The 14,165-nt window shown below is 42.8% G+C and overlaps 1 protein-coding gene and 1 long non-coding RNA gene across 4 annotated transcripts in view; one reads left to right on the forward strand and one right to left on the reverse strand.

Moving 5' to 3' along the window:
• The window catches only part of LOC307219674, a 586,866-nt gene that overhangs the window by 11,428 nt on the left and 561,273 nt on the right, over positions 1 to 14,165 (reverse strand). The gene's annotated exons all lie outside the window — the stretch shown is intronic.
• The window catches only part of RTTN (rotatin), a 96,614-nt gene continuing 86,998 nt past the window's right edge, over positions 4,550 to 14,165 (forward strand). For all 3 annotated transcript variants that reach the window (XM_079982843.1, XM_079982844.1, XM_079982845.1), the window contains exons 1-8: positions 4,550 to 4,888; positions 7,255 to 7,442; positions 9,071 to 9,266; positions 9,576 to 9,662; positions 11,304 to 11,394; positions 11,743 to 11,857; positions 11,976 to 12,126; positions 13,781 to 13,946. In XM_079982843.1, coding sequence (XP_079838969.1) covers positions 4,777 to 4,888; positions 7,255 to 7,442; positions 9,071 to 9,266; positions 9,576 to 9,662; positions 11,304 to 11,394; positions 11,743 to 11,857; positions 11,976 to 12,126; positions 13,781 to 13,946 — 1,106 coding nt within the window. In that variant the 5' untranslated portion in view covers positions 4,550 to 4,776. The remainder of the gene's footprint in view (positions 4,889 to 7,254; positions 7,443 to 9,070; positions 9,267 to 9,575; positions 9,663 to 11,303; positions 11,395 to 11,742; positions 11,858 to 11,975; positions 12,127 to 13,780; positions 13,947 to 14,165) is intronic.

The following is a 14,165-nucleotide window of genomic DNA, read 5'->3' on the forward strand; positions in this document are numbered from 1 at the left end:
ATGTTAGGGCACTGTATTTCCACTCTCTTTGCATGGATGTGGTGTACTTTCCCATATTCAACTACTATAATAGTTTTGAAAGTAAAGACTGAAACCCTAGTTGGCACAGGAACAGGGGACGCCTTTCTATTACAGTAACACTGAACTGATTTCATCATAACATCACTACTATTCCTTTGTATTCTTTTATCCAGAAACTGAACTGTGTTTTCTAAAACTTGTATTTAATTGTCCATGATCCAGACAGTGGCCCAGTTCATAACGCTAAGCCAACCCATGGTTTAGCACTAATGAGCAAATGTGTGGACCCCTGGACAGATTGTAGCTGTTTTGTTTCTCCCGACACTGCTGCTGTCACACTGTTGTGAGCTAAGCCATGATTTGACTCGGCATTATGTCTAAATCTGGGGGTTGTGGTTTATCTGCCCCAGGCAAACCAAAAGTGGTGGTGAGCCACAGAACAAACTTGGCTACAGCTCAGTGCTTGTCTGGAACAAGGTAAACTACAAGCCTGGAATCGGAGGCAACACTAAGTCAAACCATGGCTTAGCTCACAGCAGCAAGACTGGAGAAGGACCAAAATGGCCAGAGTCTTCTCTCCAGGAACCTGCGTGTTTGTTCATTTGAGGTAAGCAGTGGTTTGACTTATTGCTACATGCAAACCAGGTCAGCCCAGATATTTTAATTTTTACACCCTTTGCACACCATACACACTTTTGAAATCCACTTTGTATTCAAAAGTAGTTTGCCATGCAGCATAAAGGGAGTGCTACTGTTCAATAAACATACCAAAAACCATATTGGACCCTGGCTATTATTTATAGAAAACAAGGACTCAAGGGAGAGATGATTGTTGAAGATTGCAAATACAGTGCTTTTCCCCCCTGAAAAAATATTTTAGGGGTACTCTCATTTTCCTACTCATATTGAAATGCTGCCCCTCAATGAGGCCAAATGTAGATTCACAAAATGTTTAGGGGTATGTGTACCCCTGTGCCCCCCGAAAAAAGCACTGCATTCATTGCACAATTCTAGGCATGTCTACTCTAATAGCACGTCACTGAGTACAGTGGGTCCTAACTCCAAGGTAAGTTGGTGTAGGTTTGCAGCCTCACTCTGAAAGGGCATAGCACACAACAAGCTCATCAAAATGAAGATAGTCAGAAACAAGGGAAAAGAAGTGAAGAAGCATACCCGTGCAAGGGGGTGGGGAGAGAAATGAGAGGAACAATTACCTTTATTACAATTTGATCCTTATTACAATGCTATGAGATAGTTTGGATATTCTTTTCTTTTGCTTTATTTAATGGTGCTTCTTAGTTCCTTCTAAAAGGAAATGTCTGCTCCTGATATTCTGAACAACTTTCTCAAACAGTCTATTAGGGCATTTTCATACATAAGGCTAAAGAAGCCTACTTTAACAGTGGCTGGAATGCGAGTTGAAACCTATATTGGTCAGAATCCTCACTGTCATTACAAATGCCTCTCTTCTACTATTTATCCTATATAATAATGAAAGGCGTAAAAAACTATTTATACATCTTCTGTGGAAATACCAAGGGTGCTATTTAGAAGAAAGGTGGCCCAGAATCTGAGGTCACCAAATACAATAAACTTAAAAAATAAATACATCTTCGAAGCATAGAAATGTAAAGTTGGGAGGGATCCCGAGGGTCATTTAGTACAACACCCTGCAATGCAGGAATCTCAGCTAAAGCATCCAGGCAAGATGACCATCCAACCTTTGCTTAAAAACCTCCCAGGAGAGTCCACCACCTGTCGTGGCAGTCTGTTCCATTGTCAAACAGCTCTTACTGTCATAAAGTTCTTCCTGGTGTTCAGGTGGGAACTCCTTTCTTGTAACTTGAATCCATTTGGTTGGGTCCTAGCCTCCAGAGCAGGAGAAAACAAGCTTGCTCCATCCTCTATGTGACAGCATTTTAGATATGGCTATCATATCTCCTCTGTCTTCTCTTTTCCAGGCGAAGCATACCCAGCTCCTTAAACCATGTTAGAAGGCTTGGTTTCCACACCCTTTATCGTCTTAGGAGCCCTCCTCTGCACTTATTCCAGCATGTCAGTATCCTTAAATTTTGGTGTCCAGAACTAGACAAGTGGTCTGACCAAGGCAGAATACAATGGGTCTATTACTTCCCTGCTTTTGTTGATGCAGCCTAGAACAGCATTTGCTTTTTTCATTGCTGCTGCATCACACTGTCGACTCATGTTAAGCTTGTGGTCTATAAAGAGCCCTGGAATAGATTTATGTCAGGCTTACTGATCAGTAGTTACCTGGGTTTTCTCCCCCCCCCCCTTATGAAGATTGGGACATTTGTCCAGCTGCAGTCTGCTGGGACCTCACCTGTTCTCCAAGTACAGTCATGCCTCGGGTTAAAGTAGCTTCGGGTTGAACATTTTCGGGTTGCACTCTGCAGTGACCTGGAAGTAACGGAAGGCATTACTTCCGGGTTTTGCCGCTCACATATGCGCAGACGCTCAAAATTATGTCACGCGCATGCGCAGAAATGGTGAATCGTGACCTGCGCATGTGCATATACGCATTGCATTCGCATCCAGAGGTACCACTGTATTCTCAAAGATTATAGACAGAGGCTCTCATGTTATACCTGCAAGCTCCTTTAGTACCCTTGAGTGCAGCTTGTCAGGCCCTGGAAATATAAATTCATTTAAGGTAGCTAGGTGTTTCCTTACCATCACTTTTCCTATCTTGAGCTGCAGTTCCCTCCTTGCATATTTTATTCTGTTATCATCAGGTAGGGCACTGCTTTCCCTTTGGGTGAAGACAGAGGCAAAGTAGGTGTTGAACAATTTCACTTTCTCTCTGTCACCCAAAAGCATTTCTCAATCTTCTCCACACAAGAGACTTACTACTTGTTCTTCCTTCTTCTAACATAGCCAAATAAACCTTTTATTATTATTATTCAAAACAGCACAGAAGTCTTGGACATTGGGGTAACTATCATACAGAAGATCATTACAACAGCCTTAGCATTTGCTAACTTGTTTCTGGCCACGTGATATCATACCAGACCACAATGTTGTTCCAGTTCAGTAACCTCTTTCCTATGAATCAGGAACAGCTGCTTCCAGCAAGAACCAGATGTTTCAATCTGCAGTGTTTTCTATCTCTGTGTGTGGTGGGGTAATGTTTCTGTTTGTTACTATGTTACATATTTTTGTGTTTTTTATATTGTAAACTGCACTGTTATCCTTGGATTGAGGAGAGTATGAAAAATTAATTAAATAAATAATAACAGTGAAGAATATATCATCTATTAATTGCTGCTTCCTGTAGCTTTTCCATTCCCTGCGAGAAGTGGCTTTTCCACAGGTCAGTGGATTGTGGTTGTATATTTGTCTGTAACTTGAAACTTTGGGCTGTAAAACAGAACAGAATCATAGAGTTGGGAGGGACCCTGAGGATCATCTAGTCCAACCCCCTGCAGTGCAGGAATATGCAGCTGCAACCTTTGTGTTATCAGCACCGTGCTCTGACCAACTAAGCTACCCATTTGCACATGGAATATTTGGTTCAATGACATGACTACATGCAGTCAGTCAGCTTTTTGAGCAAGCCACACACACCAAACGGACCAGAGAGAGTTGAGTTACCCCAGACAGCTGACTATATAGTGCAGGGCAAAATGGTAGCAAGTAGACAGCAGTGTAAAATGCAGAGCCATTTGCGGAGGCTGCATGTGCAATCTAAACACACAGCACAGTCCTAACTGTGCCTACTCAGAAGTGAATTTATAGGAGGTAGCATTAGTATCAATTTGCAATGGGGTGGAAGGTTTGCAGGCTGTGAAGGACTTGCTCTCAAATTTATTGACAGCTGCACGAATTATGATAGCTAGGAAGTAGAAGAGGGCAAGCAGAATATAAAACGGAAGAATGGTATAAAAATATGCGGGATAAAGCTATTAACGATAAATTAACATGTGCCATTAAAGTAAGACGGGGAATATGCAAGAGAAATGATTTTGAGCAGATATGGAATGTGTTTATTGAATTTGCACTGTTAGAACGGAAAAGGGTTAAACCATCACAAGAGGTGTTGAAATTTTGGGAGGTTGGATAGTTACAATGGAATGGTCTCGATCGTGGGGTGCACAGCACATTCTTATTTATTTATTATTATTGGTTTGTCAGATTGACTGATTAAAAAGTGAATTCACAACTCCCAAGTAAGCGGAGTTAGGAGCGTGGCCTTAGTAAGAGCAGTGAATCGACTCTTTCCTTTTAATATGTCTACACTTCGTGACTTTTGCGCCGAAGTCCCACTGGACTCAGCAGGACTGGTGTCTAAATAAACACACATGGAGTCGCGCTTTCAGGGGACGGGAAGGCAGCAGCAGCCTCTGGAAGCTAAGCGCAGCTTCCTCTCCGCCCCGGAGCTACGCGCGGGAGAAGAGGCGGGACTCGGACACAGCCGCCGCTCAAGCAACGGCAGCGGGCGAGCAAACGAGCGAGCAGACTGAGCGGCTTGTTTCCCAGGCAACGGCAAACCCTCACCAACCGGAAGCCTCGGCTCAAGGCTCGCGAGAACGCAAACCTGGCCGACGAAAGAAATCTCCACTTCCGCCACCCCCGCACGCCGTTGAGGGAACGGGAGACGGAGAACGGACTACAGCTCCCAGGGGCCCCTTTCGGGCAACCGTTCTCGTCGCTTGCTCTCGCGAGATGGCCCGCCGCCGCTCCGTTCCCCAACCCCGCCTCTCGCAAGTTCGCGCTCGCTTGCGGCGCGGTGGTTGAATGTGGGGCCGCCCAGGGAAGGCGGCGGCGGCGATGGCAGCGCGTTCCGCCGCCGCCGCCGCGTCGTCTCCTCCGACGGAGCTGTCCTTGTCGCCCTTCGTCCGGAAGCTCCGTAAGTGGTGGAAGCCCCCTTCCCTTTCTGGCTAGCGGAGACAAGCGCCGTGGAGCCGCCGCCGCAGCCGCTGCTTCCAGGGGCTCCGGGATAAGCGGCAGAGGGAAACTTTCCTCCAGGGCGCAGCTGCTGTTTTCCGTGCTTAATGCGCGCAGGGCTTGCAGTCCGAGTCTGCCTTCCTGCGCGCGCTCCTTAGAGAGTGAATCTCTCTCTATATATACATACATACATACACACACGGAATTCACTCTCTAAGGAGCGAATATCAGAACTGTAGATTTGGAGGGGACTCCAAGGATCATCTAGTCCAACCCCCTGCAGTGCAGGAATCTCAACTAAAGCATCCCTGGCAAGTGGCCATCCAAACTCTGCTTTAAAACCTCCCAAGGAAGAAGAGTCCACAACCCCTTGTGGGGAGGCTGTTCCACTTTCTGGTGACTTGAATCCGTTGCTTCTGGTCCTACCCTGCGGAGCAGGAGAAAACAAGCTTGCTCCAAACTTCTTGTGACAGCCTTTTAGATACTTGAAGATAGCTATCGCATCTCCACTTTTCCAAGCTAAACATACCCATCTCCTTCAAGCGACCCTTGATCCTCTCGCTTGTCCTCCTCTGCACACGTTCCAGCTGTTCAATATCCTCCTTAAATTGTAGTGCCCAGAACTGGACACAGTTCTCCAGTGGGGTCGAAACCCTCTCCAAAGTTGTTGAGCCCCCTTGCAGTGCCCAGCTATGCTATGCAGTTCTCCCTGTGTGTGGTCTGTCCAAAGTAGAATACAGTGGTACTACTTGATTGGGATACTATACATCTGCTGATGTAGCTTATAATAGCATTAGGGGTTTTCTTGCTGCTGCATCACACTGCTAACTCATGTGAAGCTTATGGTCTACCAAGACCCTTAGATCCTTTTCACATGTGCTGCTGGCAAGCCAGGTGTCCCTCATCTTTATATTTGTGCAGCTGGTTCTTCCTGCCTAAGTGCAGAGCCTGACATTTGTCCCTATTGAAAATCCTTTTGTTAGTTTTGGCTCAGTTCTCCAATCTGTTAAGGTCTTCTTGAATCCCATTTCTGTCTTCTGTGGCTACCCCTCCCAGTTTGGTGTCATCTGTAAATTTGATGAGCGTATTTTCTGTGCTGTTCATTTAAATGAATGCTCACTAGCTTTCTCTCCTTGCCTCATCCCCATGCGATGACTTGAGTTAAATCAAATTGTGTACAGGAGTTTGCACAGCGTGATGCAGTGAGCAACAGATCATTACATAACTGTGCTTATTGAGTTATGTTTGAAAACAAACCTAACAGCAGCAACAACAATTTTATTATTTTTATCCCATCCCAGCGACTCTGATTAGGGAATACCCAGCTCGATCCTACGTCTCGTTAGGCATTTTTACCATTGAAGTAAATAGGGCACTGTAGGAAGTGTGTTTAGTTTTATAATCAAAGTCTTCACGAGGGTCATAGTGTGGGGAGTGCCAGGAGGGCTGGGGCAAACCAGGCACCCCCAGTGTGGCCTGATGCTCCTCTCTGCCCACCAATGGCTGCATTGGCCAGCTGGGCTCCTCTCTGCATGGCTGTGCAGGTGGTTCAGCATGCCCTGCTTTGCTTTGGTGGAGGTGGGGTCACTTCAGCAGAGAGGGCTAGGCTGATGCCCGCCGCCCAGAGTGCGCCCACCCCAGTGGCCTACAACTGACACTATGCTGCTGGTCTTCACCTATAGTTTTACCATCTAAAAGTTTTCTGAATTAGATCCATGATGCTTATATATTCCAGTTTGATGCAGAGTTAGGCATATGTAAACCTATTGTTTTTATTTTTTTGTTTTGTTAAAAGATTAGTTTCTGAGTGGCAGCTTTTAAGGTCAAATCAAGTTGCTGTTGCTCATGAAGAAAGATAAAAAATGGTTTATGGGGTGGGGGGGTGGGAAGGGGGAAACAGTATGTGAGTGACAGAGGTATGGAAATGAAGAGCAGATATGTATGTCTTGTGGTCTGGAGTAGAGGATCAACTGAAATTTTCCGTGTAGTACCATTACCAAATGTTTTTGCCTCTCTTGATTTATTTGTTTAAAGGTTTAAAGTCTTAGAATCATAGAATTGTAGAGTTGGAAGTAATCCCAAGGGTCTTGCCCCATGCACTGCAGGAACCACAACTAAAGAATCCCTGACAAATGACCATCTAACCTCTGCTTTAAAACCTCCCATGAAGGAGAGGAGAGTCCACCACCTTCTTAACACGTATTGGGAGTAAAGACTTGGGAAGCTGGTTTCTGAACTGAACTTACTGGGAATAACCAGTGCATCTGATTTAAAGTATCAGCTGAACTTCTGAAACTTCTTCCATTTTCATTTCATTTTTATGAACAGGTCATCAGCTGGCTGAAATTAGAGAACGTGCTCTTAGAAATATTTTGTGTAAATTGGATCACAACTTGGTTACATATGATGACTTGGTTCAAGAAAAACTCCTGTTTCTCAGTCTTCTGGAGTGGTTCAACTTTCCTGTAGTACCAATGAAAGAAGAGGTTCTGAATTTAGTGAGCAACCTGGTGAAGGTACAGTTATCTGTTTTGTTACATGTTCCTGAAAACGGCAAACCATCTACAGTCCATATCCATGCTGAAAAGTACTTACATGTTACCCCACTTAATGTAATGCTGCTTTGGCATTAAAAGAACATTGGAAAGCAAAATGATATGCCATGATGTATTTCTTTTGAAAGGTGACTTGAATGAGATGCTCAGTACATGGTTATCTTCTAAATATAGCTCCTTCTGAGATCCTCTGCTATGCATATGAAGCTAAATGATTTTTGCACACCACCCCAATCTCTGAGCAATGCAAGATTCCAGGGGTTAAAGGCCCTTACCCAGTGTTTGTGTTTCCTTTGGAATGAGGAACAGCAGAGACTGTGGTGTCTTTATGATATTTTTCCACCTTCGCCGCATCAAGCAGTTGGTCCCTTACCTTTCCCGCCCTGACTTGGCCACAGTGATTCATGCGACGGTCATCTCCAGGCTTGACTACTGTAATTCGCTCTATGCGGGGCTGCCCTTGAAGCTGTCCCAGAAACTCCAGCGGGTGCAGAATGCTGCAGCAAGGCTCCTCACGGGGTCTCTGCCATGGGAGCATATTCACCCAGTGCTTTTCAAGCTGCACTGGCTCCCGGTGGAGTACAGGGTCAGATTTAAGGTGCTGCTTTTGACCTTTAAAGCCCTTCACGGCCTAGGACCCTCGTACCTATGGGACCGCTTCTCCTGGTATGCCCCACGGAGAGCCTCAAGGTCCATAAATAACAACACCCTAGTGGTCCCGGGCCCTAAGGAAGTTAGATTGGCTTCGACCAGAGCCAGGGCCTTTTCAACTCTGGCTCCGGCCTGGTGGAACGCTCTGCCTCATGAGACCAGGGCCCTGCAGGATCTGATTTCTTTCCGCAGGGCCTGTAAGACAGAGTTGTTCCGCCTGGCCTTTGACTTGGAGCCAATTTGATTCCCTCCCTCCCTCTCTCTTTTCTTTTTTCTTTTCCTTCTCCTCCTGCGATGAGGCTACATTTTAATATTTTAATGTTCCATTATTTTAATGTTGCATTTTATTTTTGTTTTTAAGTTTGTAATCATTCATCTTATTTTTATTATTGCTTGTAAGCCGCTCTGAGCCCGGCCTTGGCTGGGGAGGGCGGGGTATAAATAAAAAAATATTATTATTATTATATATGATTTATTTACACATATATACACTCCAAGAGGTTCTTGCTTCTCCCATAGCTATAGCCTTGGATTCCAACAGAAATCAAGCGTGGCTCTGTCTTTCAGCTGCCCAGCCTATACACTTGCTTCTACCTTCTAGCTCACATACACAACTCAACTCTCAACTCTGGCCTTTGTCTTTCTACCTACCAGCGATTTAAGGGTGTGGCGCCCACCCATTTGCTCTCTAACATGGAACCATTTGCTTTGTTAGCTTAACAACCCGTACCTAGGCCATCACCTCACCAGCAAGCTAGCCTGGCCATTCCAGAATTTTGAATCCATCCTGGGTCCAGGAGTTAGAAGCATATGAAACTAATTATCTTTTGTATGCTGCCTTGGATGGGCTTTTTCCTGCAAGCCACATTTGAATAAATAAAAGCTTGGAGAATTTGCCATTTCGTTTTTTTAACTTCATATCATCTTTCTAATTTTAGCACCCGTCTGCTGTGGAACAATTGGTTGGGATTGGGGCAGTGGAGTTTTTCACTCAACTTCGTCCAAATGTGGATCCAAACCTACAGGCTGTGATTGATGGGATTTTGGATGGGCTATTTGTGTTGCCTTCAGAAATCTCTGCTGATTATCAGGAAGTGTCTTATCAAACGCCCTTGCCAGCAGTGACTAATATAGGTAAGTTACACCTTTATACACAGCATTTTTATTTTTATTTTGCAAAGTGTGGGCCTTGTATTGAAAATATCAAGTTATTTAGCCCAGATGCTAAGCCTTTGTTAATGGTATCTGTGTTTGTGACTTCAGTGATTTTCAGAGAGAGAATTGGCAATTTGAAAGTATAAATCTTCAAAAATGAAAATACTGGAAGAAAACAGATATACTTTTAAAAAGGAAAAATAACTGTATATGATTCATAGAGTTAAAAAAAATAAAGCTATTTAATACAGTTAATGCTGCTACTTACTATGGTTTTATATTTTTAAGTATTGTCAGAAGAAGCTAATGCTGGATACTTTGATCAAGGGGGAAATAATTTGCAAGAGATGGGAATACCACCAAAACAGCTATCTGGTAGGTAACTTTATAAAAATGAAGTAAACATGTGTTGGTCAGTTTTCTAGATTTGTTAGTGTGGTTGAACACCATTGAGAAGGAATGAAGTTTCAACTTTTTTAAAAGATTCTTCCTTTTTTGTTTTACTGGTGTTTTTTAAATAGATAAACCCACCTGTATTGTGGTTATGGTGGTGGAAGCCTTGGAAACCAGTTAGATGAGCTGATATATCATGGAATGTTCATGAACATTCAGAGCAAATGGGGGAACAAAGTTTTCAGTTAGGTGAAGGAAGGGGAAAATATGTATTTATTTTTTGAGACTTTTAATGTTTTTTTCCAGCAGGCTCCCAGAGCACCTTACAGAGCCATTAAAAAAAAAGTTCTGTCTTTGGCTTCCAACCTAAAAGACAAAACACACAAGAAAAGTAGATTGGAAGAGAAAATAAGGAAATTTGGGTGCAAGGATTTCTCCTGTCCATACTAATAGCATAGCTGTTGCCAGTTGACAATTGATAAAAGGAAGGAACCTGATTCCTTGGCAAATTGTCAGTCTGGCTATGATTAAAACCTCACATGGTGAGGAAAGATAGGCCTAGCCTTGCCTATGCAGCAGGATGAAGATAGGGAAAAGATCCTTAATGTAGGGGAGCTTAAGGGAGAGGATCCCAGAGCCAATGTAAGTGAAAGAAAGGTACAGACTAGGCAGTGGCAGGGGCGTAGAAAGGGGAGTGTGGGGGGTGCGGTCTGACCCAGGTGTCTTCCCTGAGGGGGTGACAAAATGGCACACCGCGGGGTGGGGGCACTTACTGCGGGGCCTGGCCTGCAGCGCGCCCGAACCACACGTCTCTTTTGGGAGTGATGCAGTGGCTCTGAGCCCTGCGCTGCCCAAAATGGCAGAGTGCAGCTTGCGCCTGCCAGGCGGACTCCGTGGGCAGCTCGCCACGCCGCCCCCATGGGCGGATCTCTGCGCTGCCCCCGTGGGCAGCTCGCCCCATCCCTGCTACTTCAGGTGCCAGAGCAGCTAGCTATTCCCCTGGGCAACGGATTGAGAATCAGGTGTATAAGAAAAGATAGATGGCATGGGGCGGGGGGAGGCAGAAAAACTAACACCCGAGAAAGAGTTAATCCAGGAGGAGGGGATCTTGAACTATTGAACTTATTAACAACTTAGAAGTAAGTTTTATACCAGTGTTGGAATTTTATGCAATCAAAAGGAAGTGCTTGGATACCAGCCCTAATTGGCAGGTGGAACGAACAGCTACAGTCTTCTTTTTTTTCAAAAATATAACCTTGGATCAAAATGGTTTGTCAAAAATGTACCAGTTTGTCTTTTCGGATAGGCTTCTGTTAATAATCTTTTAGATTGCATCCTTAGCTCCCCCCCCCTCTGGTTTACATTTAGAAAATGGCTCTAGGGCAAAGCAAAACAAACAAAACTCTAGCTCATATTTCTTACCATTTAAGCCTTTGAAAATTAGTGTTGGGCATTGTAGGTTTCAAACAATGAAAAAGGTATATTGGGATGGGGAAACGAGATAAGAGTCATCCGCTATAGGAGTGCTTATCAGTTTCTACAATGGAAACACTGAATGAAACCTGTTTGCTCTGTGTTTCAGTATATGGCACACAGTAAAAATAGCCTTTCTTCCATCCTCAGTGAAACACGGCGTGAAATCCTTGAAATTTTCTACATTTCCATGGTTATCCCTGACCACAACAGATAGACATGTTCTTTCATCAAGTGAAAGGTATGTGAAATTAATTGTAGCTTTGTTGTGTTCTGTGAAAGGGAATAAAAGTTGCTACGTTTCTTCTTTAAAGTGCAAGTTGTATAAGAACTGCGGCAGTTTTCTTTTGTTCTGGAGCAATGCACGGAATTATTAATTAAAGCACTACCTGTTTGCCTCGTCTCCTCCCTGCCCACCCACCCAGCGTGTGTGTGTGTTGTTTTAAAAAATAAGTTTCCTTGAGCCTTGGTGATAGGGTGGAATATAATCAAATCAGATAAAAAAATATGCCACTGATGGAGTATAAAGAGTTGATTACTATAGCTTTGCAAAGCAAGTTCGCAGTAAAAGTTCAAATGTACTTTACAGCTCACTGAGAAGCAAAAAGCACAGTTTAATTTGGAATACCTGTGAGCTTCTACAAGATGTCATCATGCAAGACTTTCCTGCTGAGATATTTCTTCAGAGACCAAAGATTGTTCAGGTTAGAAATGCTTTTAACTAAAATATTTCATTTAGAAGTGTTAGCGATTTTTGGTTTGCTTGCTTGCATATATGTTTAGGCCTAAGTTCTAATAATGGGTGACCTTCGTTTACCTCAGAGTCTTCTGTCGCTAACAACACTGGCTTTTGGAAGAGATGGACAACACCGTTTAGCCTTACAAGCTGTCTTATGTCTGCAGCAATTATGTACCTTCTTAAGAAACAGACTGAACTTCCATAGAGATCCAAGTTTTGTCTCAAGTGAAACTGGTTTGTATCTTTCCCCCCCCCACCCTCTCTCTTTCATTTCATTGATGAATTGCTTCCCATAAAGTTTCCTGAAACAATTGAATAATAAACAAATCAACAATAAAAACACATATTAAAAGAATGCCAACTTCAGCACAGTTCAGCACAGATTCAGACTGGACTAAAAATCCCTACTTGGTCCGAAAAGGATAGGCAACAAAAAGATATAGCTAAATCAGGATAAATTGACTCTTGATTAGACATTGGCCAAATACTTTGTTTCTCTCTCCCCCTCTATCCATTAAATAATTTATAGTTATAGTAAAAATTGTATATATAATTGCATTCTTGTTTGTTTGTTTGCATTTTTAACCCCATACTTCCTCCAAATGTATCATACGGATACATCTCATAAAGCAGTTAAGTTACCATTAGATGCTACTCAGGTTTCTTCTACCACAATGTTGCACACTTCTTTTGTGTGTGTGTTATTGTTTTCATGTTTTTATCTTCCAAGTATTGAGAGACATAGTGCAATACATTTCTGACTTATATCATTGTAACAATAAATCAGATGTGGTGGTGGTCAAAAAACATGGCAATAAACAAGTTGAGGTATCAGATGATTCCATTATCTTACGCTGTCCCAAACAATATATGTAGATGAATGTTTACTGGTATCCAACTATACCAATCTATAACATGCTTCATTTATCTGTTTGCTGGAGACTGCTATTCAGTCCACATTGCTAATACCAGGTGGGGTGAACATAAGGAAGAGAAAACACAGGTGGTCAGGATTTAGACTTGCCTTGCATATTTTATTATTATTTATTAAATTTATATTCCTCCCTTCATCTGAGGATCACAGGGTGGTTACAGTATAAAAATACAAAAATACAAAATGTAATAACAAACAAAACCATAACCCCTCTCCGATATTATTTATGCTTCCTGCAGCTAGGAAGCCTGTTCCTCCTTAGATATTTTTCATATTTACCTGAGTTTTGCTTGAAACAACAGTGTGTTTTCTGGGAATCAAAGTATTTACTGACAGGAAGTTGGTAAGAGATTCAGACTCCCAAGAGATAGTGTATCCAACTAGTGTTGATACACTGTTGCACTGGCACAAAGATGCAACAGAGAATAGAGAGTTGTTGAGGCAAATAGTGCAAAGATAATTAGTTTGGTTCTGCTTGCCTCACATAGGATGTTAATATAGCTGTTGATGTGTAAATTGGCAGATCCACAGCTCAAGCTATCACATGATTGTGCCTCCTGTCTCTGCCTTACAAGTTTTTAGGTTCACTAAGTAAGCTTGAATATAGAAGGAATGCATCTGAAAACAAATATTTGATCAAAGTTCACAGCATAATTCATTAAAGCAAGTCTTTTTACAAGTTTTTTTAAAAAACATTTCCATTGCTTAAAAAAATATATAGTGGAAGGAAACCTACCAAAATAAGAATTATTCTAGATAAATTTTTAGTAGCAAAAATAGCAGTCTTTCCAGTGTTGGTCTGAAGTGCATTCTGAATGTTGACCTAAATCCTGGCTTATATTCAATTGTATGCTACTGGATAGAAAACATTGTAAATTTCTTGAAGTGTTGTCCATCTTATTTGTTACGTGCTTGCTGCACACAAAAGCCTGATTGTCATTAATGTCATATAAGGTACCATTTCCCAGAATTCCTCAGTGTCTTATGGCCATGATGCTAGAAGATCCGTTCATTCTCAGAATGCATCCCCTGGAAGTAGTAGTCCTCGACCTTCCGTGATAGGACGTACAGGTCAGCGTCCCAGAGGTGATGGTCAAGACTGGGATGCAGTATCTTCAAGGTTGGCCAGTAACATTTTTGTTGTATACCATATACTTGTTATCCTATTTCAGTCAGTAGCCTTTGTTTCAAATTAAAGATTGGAGCTTCTGTACTTTAAATGTGTGTTACTATCCTCATGCGTTATAGAACCCAGCTTGAAACTTTAAAATCTATTATTCCTGTCTAGAAATCATTACAAATGTCGGACAGCACTGTAAGTATTGACCATGACTTCCTG

Source organism: Podarcis cretensis, assembly GCF_951804945.1.
Source record: "Podarcis cretensis genome assembly, chromosome: 7".
Taxonomy (NCBI): domain Eukaryota; kingdom Metazoa; phylum Chordata; class Lepidosauria; order Squamata; family Lacertidae; genus Podarcis; species Podarcis cretensis.